This window comes from Acanthopagrus latus, chromosome 4 (genome assembly GCF_904848185.1).
Source record: "Acanthopagrus latus isolate v.2019 chromosome 4, fAcaLat1.1, whole genome shotgun sequence".
Classification (NCBI taxonomy): domain Eukaryota; kingdom Metazoa; phylum Chordata; class Actinopteri; order Spariformes; family Sparidae; genus Acanthopagrus; species Acanthopagrus latus.
In genome coordinates, this window is record NC_051042.1 from 4,402,519 (window position 1) to 4,414,803 (window position 12,285).

General features: G+C 41.9%; 1 protein-coding gene across 1 annotated transcript in view; it reads right to left on the reverse strand.

Moving 5' to 3' along the window:
• The window catches only part of fbn1 (fibrillin 1), a 73,995-nt gene that overhangs the window by 14,058 nt on the left and 47,652 nt on the right, over positions 1 to 12,285 (reverse strand). Inside the window, exons 39-53 of the mRNA XM_037094244.1 lie at positions 11,628 to 11,696; positions 11,417 to 11,542; positions 9,984 to 10,106; positions 9,738 to 9,896; positions 9,578 to 9,649; positions 9,362 to 9,487; positions 8,151 to 8,273; positions 6,490 to 6,615; positions 6,279 to 6,395; positions 6,060 to 6,185; positions 5,515 to 5,634; positions 4,724 to 4,849; positions 537 to 689; positions 375 to 437; positions 165 to 284 (exon numbers count right to left, since the gene is read on the reverse strand). Of these exons, the coding sequence (XP_036950139.1) occupies positions 165 to 284; positions 375 to 437; positions 537 to 689; positions 4,724 to 4,849; positions 5,515 to 5,634; positions 6,060 to 6,185; positions 6,279 to 6,395; positions 6,490 to 6,615; positions 8,151 to 8,273; positions 9,362 to 9,487; positions 9,578 to 9,649; positions 9,738 to 9,896; positions 9,984 to 10,106; positions 11,417 to 11,542; positions 11,628 to 11,696 (1,749 nt within the window). The remainder of the gene's footprint in view (positions 1 to 164; positions 285 to 374; positions 438 to 536; positions 690 to 4,723; positions 4,850 to 5,514; positions 5,635 to 6,059; positions 6,186 to 6,278; positions 6,396 to 6,489; positions 6,616 to 8,150; positions 8,274 to 9,361; positions 9,488 to 9,577; positions 9,650 to 9,737; positions 9,897 to 9,983; positions 10,107 to 11,416; positions 11,543 to 11,627; positions 11,697 to 12,285) is intronic.

Here is a 12,285-nt window from a genome sequence, read left to right on the forward strand (position 1 = left end):
TCCTAAATGCACCTGGGAAACACCAAAAAGACAACTATCATCCTAAACTGAGTCGAGGGAGGATTTCAGACTTTAAAAGTCTCCGTAATGAGGCCCCAGGTAGATAAATCAGTAACAAAGTACGACAGAAACAAAGCGAATGAAGATGAGGATGATAAACTGACCTTCACATCTGACTCCACTGATGTCCAGGCTGTATCCCATGGGACATTCACATCGGAAAGCGCCGTCTGTGTTGATGCACTGGCCATTGATGCAAGGGTCATTAAGGCATTCATCAATATCTGTGGGTAAAAAAACATCAGCATCAAGTAAATTTAATGCCACAACAATGTTGCAGAACAGGGATGATCAAGTGTTAATGACACACATACCTTTTGGATTGTCATCTTCTCCCTGTTGATATCCCGTATTCGGACAGAGAAGAGGATACGCCTCTGCAATCACAAGAAGTAAATGTAATGAATACCATTAAATAATACACATAATTTAATCAATGAACAGTGTTTCCATGCATTTGTCTTGTGTGTACACACCCTCTCCCTTGCTGGGGCAGATTTCACAGGGGTCTCCCCAGCCTTGACCTGGCATCGGAGAACAGCAGCATTCACCTTTGGAGGTGTTCTGAGGCTTTGGAGCCTGGCAGCGCCCATTCTCAAACTTGGTATAGCAGTAGTTCACACGGATATCTGAGGGTTAGCACACAGACACAGAGGAGAAAAGTTGTGAACAATCAGGGAGAGACTGAGCGAAACAATGAGGAAGACTGGCAAAGGCAGAGTGTGAGATTAAAGAAGCAAGGAAAATTACCTTATTTGTTTTTTCTTGGGGAAAGTTAAATGAGAAGGTCCACACTACTGTCATGTCTGTCCATTAAATGTGAGGCTACAACTAGAGGCTGACTGATGCAGAATTATTTTGGTGCACATGTGGAAACATATAGGCCAATAGCGATATATCTATGATACACTGAAGTTATATTTAATGTTAGTTAAATGATGACCAAAATGACAGTAGGGGTTGAGGTTTTTTCATCGAACAATCTTAAAAAAGTACATATTGTACTTAAAGTTTTCATGGACATTTATTGTTATTTAACCGACATTAAATAATATATCTATATCTATCTTTATTTAGGGACATTGTTACAATTTCATTAAATTCTCTGTAAAGTAATGCTAGAACAACATCTCCTCTGAGCATTCAGAAAATTCTGTAATCTTTGCATCTGTGTCTTCAGGCCATTGTTTCCATGGTCAGTGTGACATTAAGTGTAATAACCACCATCATAGTTGTTTTGAAGTCCAATTTATACAAACAACCAATGACAAACCAATTGGATCATGTTTCTATGGACAAATAAGACTCTAAAATGACCCAAACACCAAAATAGTTAAAATATATTTTAAACCAAATTATATATCAAACCAAACGTTATAAAACATTTTGGTGAAGTTTTGTTGTGAGGACAGAGGTTCAGAGGTTTGCTAAATATCTGCAGTAATGTTTGCCAGTCTCTCTTCCTCTCTCGCACTGCCTCTGAAGGCTCTTGTTCTTCCTCGACTAGGCAGGCACTCACTTGTAATGAGAAGCATATGGTCGTGCTCTCCTGCTAGCACTGGCCTTCACTGAACTCAACACAAATAAGCTTTCTGTCCACCATAGATCACACACACACGCGTATGCACACACACACACGCACACACACACACACACACACCTGGCTCAAAGGCAAGGATCACATACATGAACACCTGGTGCTTTGAGGAGAATGTCAAAGAGTGTCATGTTACTTTCCTCCATGAAACTGATTTGTCAGCCTTCCGCAAAAGAGATTTATGGTACTCTGTGCACAGCTGTTGTGCAAGTGTGTGTGAGTGCATGCATATGTGCATCTGCACGTGCATATGTCACTCTTATTTTGTAGCTGTGCTGAAACATATGAATCAGTTTGTCATCACATTTGTCACCTACAATGTTCTTTTAAGGCATCTTTTTACATCAGAGACAGAATATAATAAGGAAAAAACATTAAGTTTATTACACATTTGAATTAATTATAAAATAAAATCAAACTCTGAAATAAATCAACACTCAAACAAAAGTCTGATACTATTAACGCAAATCTGCTGTTGGTGATAGTGGTGACAGACTTTTAATAGTCATGTTTATGGAAATTTGCAAAACCACTATGACATTATGATTTAAAACATATCATTAATTGGGGAGTCCTGTGGCCTTGTGGTTCTGAAAACATGCCATTTATCCCAAGTATGAATCTGGCCAGAGACTGATGGTACATGTTATCGCCCAATGTCTCTCCACATGTTTCCCTAATAAACATCATCATCATTAATTGGATTTGTCTGTAGCATCTGACAAACTAAGCTTTTGTTCAGCTAAACTGCAGGAAAGCAGGGTGTCAGAGCTACTCAACACAGGTGTGTCAGAAGATCTAAACATCATGTGGTCCACTGGCAGCCAGCATGTCTGATGATTTCCCATCACGCATTGGGGCAATGGAATTTTTATCATCCCTCAGGAGTTGGGTGGTGACCAAAAGCTCCAGAGGTTTAAGCTATTAGGGTTTAAAGGTCTAACATGTATGATGTAGTGGCATCTGGTGGTGAGGTTTCATACTGCAACCAACTGAATACCTCTCGCCTCGCCCTCCCCTTACAGCTCATACTTGTCTTTTGTGTCTTCCTTTATGTGTTTTGTTATCAAAGGATGTTATCAGGACAAAATGTGACACCTCTCTCAAGGGAAATTGTGGGTGTGAAAGATTTACAGTATGTGTGAGGCGTTAAGTTTCCCCCTCAGGTGCTCTTCTAGAATCTTAACTTGAGAGTCATACGGTACATTTATTTTATGATGCCTACAACATACTAAAAGAGAAATGACACATTATTACTGTCACAAAGGAAAACCTGAATTCATAAGCAATAAAAGACACCATGGCTCAGTTGAACACACTCAGGGGTTTTGCAGCTACAGCTTTGCTTGATGCAACCTGTAGCTCATGGTGGCTAATGTTATATGCTGCTGGAATGAGTTTGGAGCTGAGTAATCTTACTTTGATGGAGCATAAATGTAAAATTGCAAAATATATTCTGACACACTGAGGTATGAGACAATGGCTGATAAGTGCTCATAAAGGTTTAACTGGCTTTTGGGGAAAATATAATAGGATGAGCTGAAAATCTTTCACATTGTGTGGAACTATAAAAAAATGTAGCGTTTAAATTTCACCCTATTGTGTTCACTGCTCAAGGCTCTCTGTCACCTAATACCTAAGATAACAATTTATAATATCGTCTTTCTCTTCTGGGGGAAGGGTTATTATAGGTTTTAAGGGGATACAGATGATATAAAAACAGATTAAATCACAAAAATGTTAAATATCAGTGGAATGAGTGCACAGAGAGAAGCGCAAATGGTTTTCATCACGGCATGACTTTCTTCATTGTCTTCGTGTCTGTCATCATTTTTAACAAAAACAATGGTTTTCTCAGTGGGAAAGGGTTTATCCTTGTCAAGAAATCTCCTTCACTGCCCGTGTAGCTCACTCTCCACCCAGCTCCTCCTGTTTATCCCCCGACCCTCACTTCTGACACTGGAGAGAAAAGTGTAATACAAACTGTAAACTGCCTCACTGAACTCATGATGTCATCACTTCAGTGTTTGGAGGGGGAACTCCCTAACAGAGGACTCAACGCACCCCCGCCCAGCCTAAAGACACACATATGTACATAAACACACACACACTCATACACACACACACACACACTAGTGAGGAAATGGAAAAGTGATCTGTTCAGAGCCACCCTTGGCCTTGTAGAGGCTGCAGAACCAGCTGGAACACAGTGTGCTATCATGAAACTGCACCACTGCTGCTTAGTCTCCACTAGCACTCAGAGACAGACTATACAGATACACTGGCATTTACACTTTGCACTTAAAACTTGATGCATAAGATCCAGAGGTCCAGACCCAATGCATCCTCCCTCTGTTTGGAGGCCTACATGGCCCTTTAAACCGAGGGTTATGAGAACTCTTTGTCAGTTAATGTCCCATAATCCTTTTCTTTCTAACAAGCATAAAACAGTCGCTAACAGTTTGCGGTACATATTTCCCACATTTCAATGTTGCATTCCCCCATTTACAGAAGATGATTAGAATTTTTTTTAGTTCTGACTTTGAAAAAAGGTTCCGAGTTTAAAGTCAGAATTCTAAGAAAAAGTCAGAATTGGTTTCATTAATGTTAATCTATAAAGCACTGCTAGTGACCAGGTAACGAAGTGGCGTTCTTTTTAATTGGATTTATAGTGGGATGTTATGAACAAATTGCGAGCATTCATGCTTTTCTGTCACTATCAAATAAATGGCAAATGTCATTGTGATAAAACCAGGATTGCCACAGCAATGCAAGAGAAATCCCCATGGTTGAAGACGGCATATTATAAATGTCTGGCCACTTCTGTTTACATTAACGCCATCGTATGAAGGTCTTGAAGGGTTGTTCCATTTCATAGTGGGAGACCTCAACCACTATCCCTTGTAGCTCTGTTTTGAGGGGCAAGGAAGGACTCAAAAAACAATGTATAGGGGTAAAAAATGGAAATGGGACTTCGCCATGGATGCCTCTTTTCCTGTCTCTCGCTCTCTCTCTCTCTCTCACACACACACACACACACACACACACACACACACACACAATTACCTAAGCATCTGCGTCCGGAGGCAGAGATCACGAAGCCTTCGGGACACAAGCAGGTGAAGCTTCCCTCAGTGTTGGAGCAGGTTCCAAATGTACAGATCTCAGGCGACTGGGAGCACTCATCAATATCTGACATACAGAGAAAAAAAGGCATCAAATTTACAAATGTCATCCATTAAAATCCAGTTTGTACAATCAGAATTCCAGCTTGCCGTGCTGCCTCGGATGAAGTCACAGCAGCATGTCACGGTCTATCCACTTGATAAGACAGAATGTAATCTCACTAACGGATAGTTGATACAGGCGTTTTGTCTGAAGTAGTGTCACATGTTCCCTCATCACAGTGACCAGCTGCTGCTGTTACTGATGCTGAGAATTTAGCACCGTTCCTCCCTGCTTCCAGGAACAGAGCGCAAAGCAGGAATGTGTTGAAGTCTGCCGAATATCTCTTCATCAGCCCCACTATATAAACAATCCAAGTGTTCTGGCTCGAGCCCACTCCCACGTGTGAAAGGGGGAAGAGGGGCGGTTTGCGGCAGCAAGGCAATTGATGAGAAGAAGGAGGTGAAGACAGAGCAGAGCTGGGCTGAACTGGTGTTTTGTGCTTGCATAAACGTCCGTGTGTATGTGTGTGTGTGCGTGCGTGTGTGTGTTGGAGTGTTGCATGTACGTAGCTGTTTTCGGCACTACCTGAAGTGCAGATATTCTATTACATCAAAAATTCCTGTTTTCATTTGTCACTTTTTATGTTTATTGATAATGACGCAGAAAGGACTGACTCCAGGCCGCCGTACCTTCACAGGTTTCCTCATGGAGATAGTAGCCAGCTGGGCAGATACACCTGTAGGAGCCATCCAGATTCAGACAAGTTCCTGCGCCACATGTTCCTGGATTCACTGCGCATTCATTAATATCTGAGAAAAAAAGAAATATACAAAGGATATACAGTGAAAGTTATATATTACGTTAAAATTGGGGTGGGTGGTATGTTGAATTAAAGATACCTTATGCTATACCGCAATACACAACATATATGCCAATACTGGTATTGAGAAAATATTGTTTGGATGACTCTTGTTAGTATCACAAAATGAGATGTTTGATAGATAATCATCACTAATGTGGACATAAGTGGGTAAAGACAAGTACTAGGACAAGTAGAACAGTGTGGTAAGTGTGGTCAGAACATCACTTAACTGTAACTTCACTGTAAAGCAGCGAAGATTAAACTCAAGCTATATCATGATACGTCAAAAATCTTAAAGGATATATAGTTACATACCATGATATCGATTTAATATCAGATAAATATAAAAACTAATAAATGCCAGTTCCTTACCTGCACACAGTCTGCCGTCTAAAGTTAGCTCGTAGCCGTCATGGCACACACAGAGGAAGGCGCCCACGGTGTTCACACACTGCCCATTTCGACACAATCCCCTCTGCGTCGAACACTCATCCACATCTGCTCACCACACAAACAACACAAGATATCACATAAACACTATGGCTTTCTTGCTTTCCTCTGTTACCGACTCATAACCACAGATGAACGCACCAATGCAGTCACTGTTGTGGGAGTTCTGGAAGCCAGGGTAACACAGACAGTTGTAGGAGCCCACTGTGTTCTTACAGGTGCCGTTGCCACACGGTTGTCTCTCACACTCGTCCACATCTGAAAACCGGAGAGCAGAAAAGTGGTCACTAAGCTGGGTAACACTGATGAGACCAAAAACAAGCAGGGACTGATAGGAACCAAAGCAGCTTACCAACACACATCGACTGGTCCCGTGTAGTTTTGTAGCCGTTGGGGCAGATGCAGCGGTAGCTCCCCAGCGTGTCAATGCACTGACCAGGATTGCAAACACCAGCGTTCTCAATGCATTCATTACGGTCTGGAAAGAAAACAATTGTCCCAAAGTTGTAAAATATACAAACCCACTTAAAATCAAAATTATAACCACTTCTGAACATACAAAAATATCTTACATATGTGGTTACACATTGCCAATTAAGAATTTTGCTTCTCTCACTTTCTGTTAAGGCTCTTGCTTGAGACAGTTGAAGAACAGATGACTGACAGTTCATTTCTTGACTCAGACATCAGTGTGAAAATCAGCAGTCATTAGTATTTGGGCTTATTATAAAACATGAAGAACTAGGTGACTATAAGCTACGGAAATCATATTAGATATTGTAAAAATCCCCTGGAAATGTCCAGTTAGAGTTTCACATTAACATGTATTAATTAGTCATACTAAATTTGTCAAGCTAATCAAATCTGGGGAGATCCAGACCAATGTTTCAAGTAAATGTAATCTTTAAAACACTTTAAAAAGCAAACAGGTGTTTCAGAGAGACAAACTTACCCACATTCAAGTGTAAAGACATACATGTGCATACCAAACATGTAAATAAAACAAGATTACCATAGAGACAGCTTTAAACCCCATGGGATGGTATAAAATAAGAATTTGTTGAACACAATTAAAAACCAGAGAATGAAAATGGGTTTTAATGTGCGTCACACACAGTTTATCCGGTGGCCTGTGGCAGGCTGTTCCAGCGCCTCCAGTTAAACCTGAGATGAACTGAGAATTTTATTATGCTACTCTACATATTAAAAAAAGTCACCTTATAAAATTATTCTGATTTCATTAAGTTTATTAGTACTTTAATGACCATTTAGATATTTGTCACTAGCCACAAACAATCACTGATATGAATGCATATTTATTGCTTCATAGGACAGGAAACAGCTCATTATCTCTGTGTGGGACGTTGACACAATAACGATGATGCTGATTTAGTAGTTTGGAATAAAACTGTTATTAAATTAAATTTAAAAATATGTCCATTTAAAATACTCCATTTAATGTCCTGCCCTGCAGCAATGCATATTTTTTAAATCAGTGTAAATCACTGCTAATCACTATATTTAATTGTCTCCAGCCACAGTTTCATTTCTCCCTCACTGGAGTCTGACCATACCACATTTTGTTTAAAGTCGCATGAAAAGCTGGAAGCTCCTTAATAACAAGCCCACCATGAAGAACTTGCCCTCGGCTCGACTGTCGTTGTGCTGCCGCCGGTGCTTTATCTTAGGCATATATCAGTGCAGTTCAAAGAGTTTCATGCGACTGGGTTTGATACAACAGCTTGAGGAGGTAAGACAGCGTAAGTCCACGAAGAGACTCAAAGAAGTTAGTGCCATCAGCATGGAGGACAGTGGATTTCAGGCTGCCTCATCTAATCTTTTCTCTAATCCTGTTTCGACTGATTTTAATCTCCACTGAGGTCATCAGGAGTTGACTAAGCTGCTGTTGGTCGAGTGAACAGTCACAACACTAGTAACATTCCATGTAATCTGACTGCTGCTGACACCTTTTATCTCTCTGAAGGCCATATCTGATCAGAGCCTCAACCTTACCTAAACACTGTCCAGTGGGGGTGAAGCGATATCCAGGTTTACACTCGCAGCGGTAGCTTCCCGGCAGGTTCAGACAGGCTGCGTTCTGCTGGCACACGGGTCCATTCTGACACTCATCAATATCTGTCAGAGACAGAAGTGTTAGAAGACAGTCATCTCCGGGTGAAACCCTTACTCCTGATAACAGGTTCATTTATCTTGTTATCTTGATATATTAGACTTCAGAGGATTCTTACATTCACTGCTCTGTGCGGTGGGTTTGAGGGTTTCACAGCAAAGTGTATGAACATTTTATGACCTTTTTGCCAATTGTTGTGAGAATGTTTATCCTAACGTGATTTACATTATGGCTTACACATGGTCAACCTATAGCAGATGTGTTACTGTCCAGAAGGCTGCTAATAATTCTGGTTGGCATGAGGAAAAAGTCAAATTGCCAGAGAATGGTTTTAAGCAGTAAAGCACATCATCTGCTTATAAAGCCAATCAGCACCTTGTAGCAAAATCAGCCAGTTATAAACTTTCAGCTGGTTGAGATGGTAGCTCTGGAGGAAGGAAAGAGGGCACCACCTCATCGATCTGTTTGAGTAACGTTAAAATTGAAATGTACTGCACACTGACGACTACATTGCTTTTTCTTGGCTCCACCGTCAACATGCAGCATTCAACCACACAGTCACTTCACACACCCCTGTTGTTTTACTGGATACTAGAATTGCAACTGCAGCAAAAAACTCATCTCTATACTCCTTCATATTTTGAGGCACTACAGTATATATATCCAGCTATAGAAAAAGCCTTGAAGGAGCAGATGTAGAGAGTCATTGCTATGGAGATGATACGCCACCTCGTCTGCTCACATTGGTGCAAACTGGCAGGCTTTCAGAATGCCGCAGACTGGCACATTGCAAGTAGCTGCAAGTTTTAACTCGTCATGTTGCAAATCCTCGGTCTGAATAGAGCCTATGGATGCAGGCATGGTACATCTGACCACATCATAAGTAATAAGAGGGAATAAAAACTCATTCTTGATGATAGAATCGTGTTATGCCAAGATAACAGAGCTCTTTCTCTTGAAATTACAGTATCAATAAAATGCAAGCATGGCAATTCTTGGTTTCTGTAAAAAAAAAAAAAAAAATGGAAAGAATTCACAGAATTTATGTTCTGGCATCACCTTCAATAGAACTTCCATAGCTTGCAGGACTTACCCTCGCAGATCAGCAGCTTGTCGTTGTAAATGAAGCCGATGGGGCACTCACACCTGAAGCTTCCGATCATGTTGATACACACTCCATTCTCACACACTCCAGGGATTTCCCTGCACTCATCAATATCTAGCACATGAGGAAGAGACAAGGGGATAAAATGAGAACAAAATAAACTTGACGTTTCCTAAAATGAACCTTTAAGTGTGAAAATCTTACCGATGACCCGTCCCGTGGTGATGTCGATGTAATAACCTGGTCTCTCACTGCCACACAGGATCGCAAACTCATCTGAAGGTACATCAGACATGACTTTTAAAAACGCTCGCTTTTAGTTGCTCACGCTCTCACTTGTACTTATGTGTGTACGAGACCTCACCGGTGCTGGGGACAGGACACTGTTCACAGGGTTTATTCCATGCACGGCCGATGTTGTAGGAGCAGCAGCACATCTTCTTGGTCATGTTGAATGTCAGCTCTCCATCACAAGTCCTGTTGTCGGAGTAAAAGTTCCTGAAGCAGTAGCTCTTCCTCATGTCTGTGTGTTTTAAGAAGAAAGTGAGAGAAAGTTGAGTCCATTACTACCATTCTGCTGATTGATACAAGCTAGAGTGTGCAGACCTACCCATGCAGTTGTTCCCTCCATTGACCTGCATGTAGTCCACAGGGCATATACATGTGTAGTTCCCGATGGTGTTGTAGCACTGGCCGGGGCCACAGATGCCTGGTCGTTCACACTCATTGACATCTGAATGTAGAGAAGGATAGACCGAATTATTCCACTGTTTTGATGAATACAGTGTCAGATTTCCATGCTTTTAGTTGAGGCATCACATAACTTATTGTACTTGAAAATGTTCATTTTAAAAGATTGTGATCTAAATAAATGCAGAATGAATTCTCCCACACACTGACTTTTCCTTGAGCAAGGTATATTATCAGCCATCCAAGTATATCAGACAACATATTTTAGCATGAACTTCTTATCCGTCTGAGAGAACAAATGCACCCATGACTGATTAACTAGGGACAATCCGCCTTCGCTCAACATCTCCCGCCTACTGGTGGACTCTGCCGCAAAAGTGCCCTCTTGGAGGCCCCTGTGGTTGATAAACCATCATAAAGTGCCCTGCAGGGTGTCCCATTCACCATCTCTATTTTGTACAGCATACATGTATGGTTCTTTAGGACAGGAGAAAGACAACTGCAAAAACAGGAGTTTAGGAAATCCTACATCAGAGACGGCTCTGTTTGTCCTGATTGGTAGAATCAGTGGTGCAAAGTGTTTCAACTCATCATGTCAGTATGGGATCAGTGCGCTAGTTAACTCAGCAGTAACAAGAAAAAAAAACAAAAAACCAGGATGGCATGAAGTGGCTCTATTGGGATCGTCCAGAAATTTTGATAATGGAAGCGCAAAAATAACCGCTCTAATATGTAATGAACAGGACTGAACTGAACACTGGTTGGTGAAAACAAGGCTACAGTGAATGTGCAGTCCTGGTCTTCATAGAGCAGACAACCGCTTTTGTTCTGCTGGCCAACAAACACACGTTAATTAAAATGCCGCCAGCCACATGTCATTGTCTAACCCTTCGCCTCCTCCTCGTCTCTCTGTCCCTATTTCTCTTTTCTAAACACCCTTCTCATGTATCTCTTTTCCCCCCCTATCTTTCATTCCTCTGTCTCTCCCTTCCTTCTTCATCTCTGGCCTGTCTACAGGGGACTCGGCGTACTTCCCCGAGGAGTGGGCTGACCACATCAGAGCCGTCCTCCTCTGGACACAGTTAGGCGTTCAGCTGTCTCATCATCCTGACTGAGCTTTGCTGGGTTAGCAACAGACGGGAACTAGAGCAGAGATATATTGAGCCACAATGAGCTGCAGTGTTGTCTACGGGACAAATAGGTCCAATATTTCTTTGTCGTTTCGCCCTCCTCCTCTCTCTCCATGTGTCCTTGCTGAACGAAGGCCTCGATAGCTGGACTCAATTTCCTTCCTGCGGAAATGTCCCAGGGCAAGAGCGAGAGAGGAATAGGTCACCTGTGTTTGTGTAATACCTTCACAGACTCTGGTTTCTGTGTTGAGGGCGTATCCTCTGGGACATTCACACTGGAAGCTGCCAAAAGTGTTGATGCACTGTCCTCCCTGGCACAAGCCTGGCAGCTCCTGGCACTCGTTGATGTCTGCCAGAGAGAGAAAGGAAACACTCAGTGGCACTGTGGGTGGGTGTGTGTTAGCTGTGTGTCTGATGGCATGTTGCCGTCTGACCTTCCAAGATGACGGTGATGGGATTTGGTCTGAAGCCCTCTCCTCCAGGACACAGTGTCTTGTACTCAGCTGGAACGCAGAACACAGCACCAAGTGAGACGCACAAATCACAATCAAGGTGGTTTTATTGCAGGATTTGGCAGTAACAGTAATGTTCAGACACTGAGTTAAGTCACGTGTCCAGTTGGTCAGGTGCCCAAAAAAAGACGTTTCCTGACGCTCTCTGCTATGCTTTTTTCCCGATCAGCCATCTCAGATCTCAAGAGTTATCCACAGGGCCCAGTGGACCGGACATGACTGCAGCGACTCAGAATTACAAAGCGAAAAAGAAAAAGTTTTTGTTCTCGTCATAGAAGCAAGCATTTCCTTGAGCTGCAGAAGGGTGAGTCATTGCCTGTAATGTTCTGAACCATCTGTTGGCAATTTCAAGTTGAAGTTGCATAGAGCTGTCTCATCTTTACCAGCAACAACAATTACAGCAAACACACATTCATTGCATGACAAGCGCAAGCAGTGTGTAGCCTGTATCTTGGTCGAGCAGCTATATCAGGCCTGATTTACATTGCGGTACATGTCTGTGGTTTGTTTATTTCACATGTTAAAGCTAGTTGTAACAGTGAGATGAAAACCTTAACCACTTCAAGGGACTTAAAGGTAA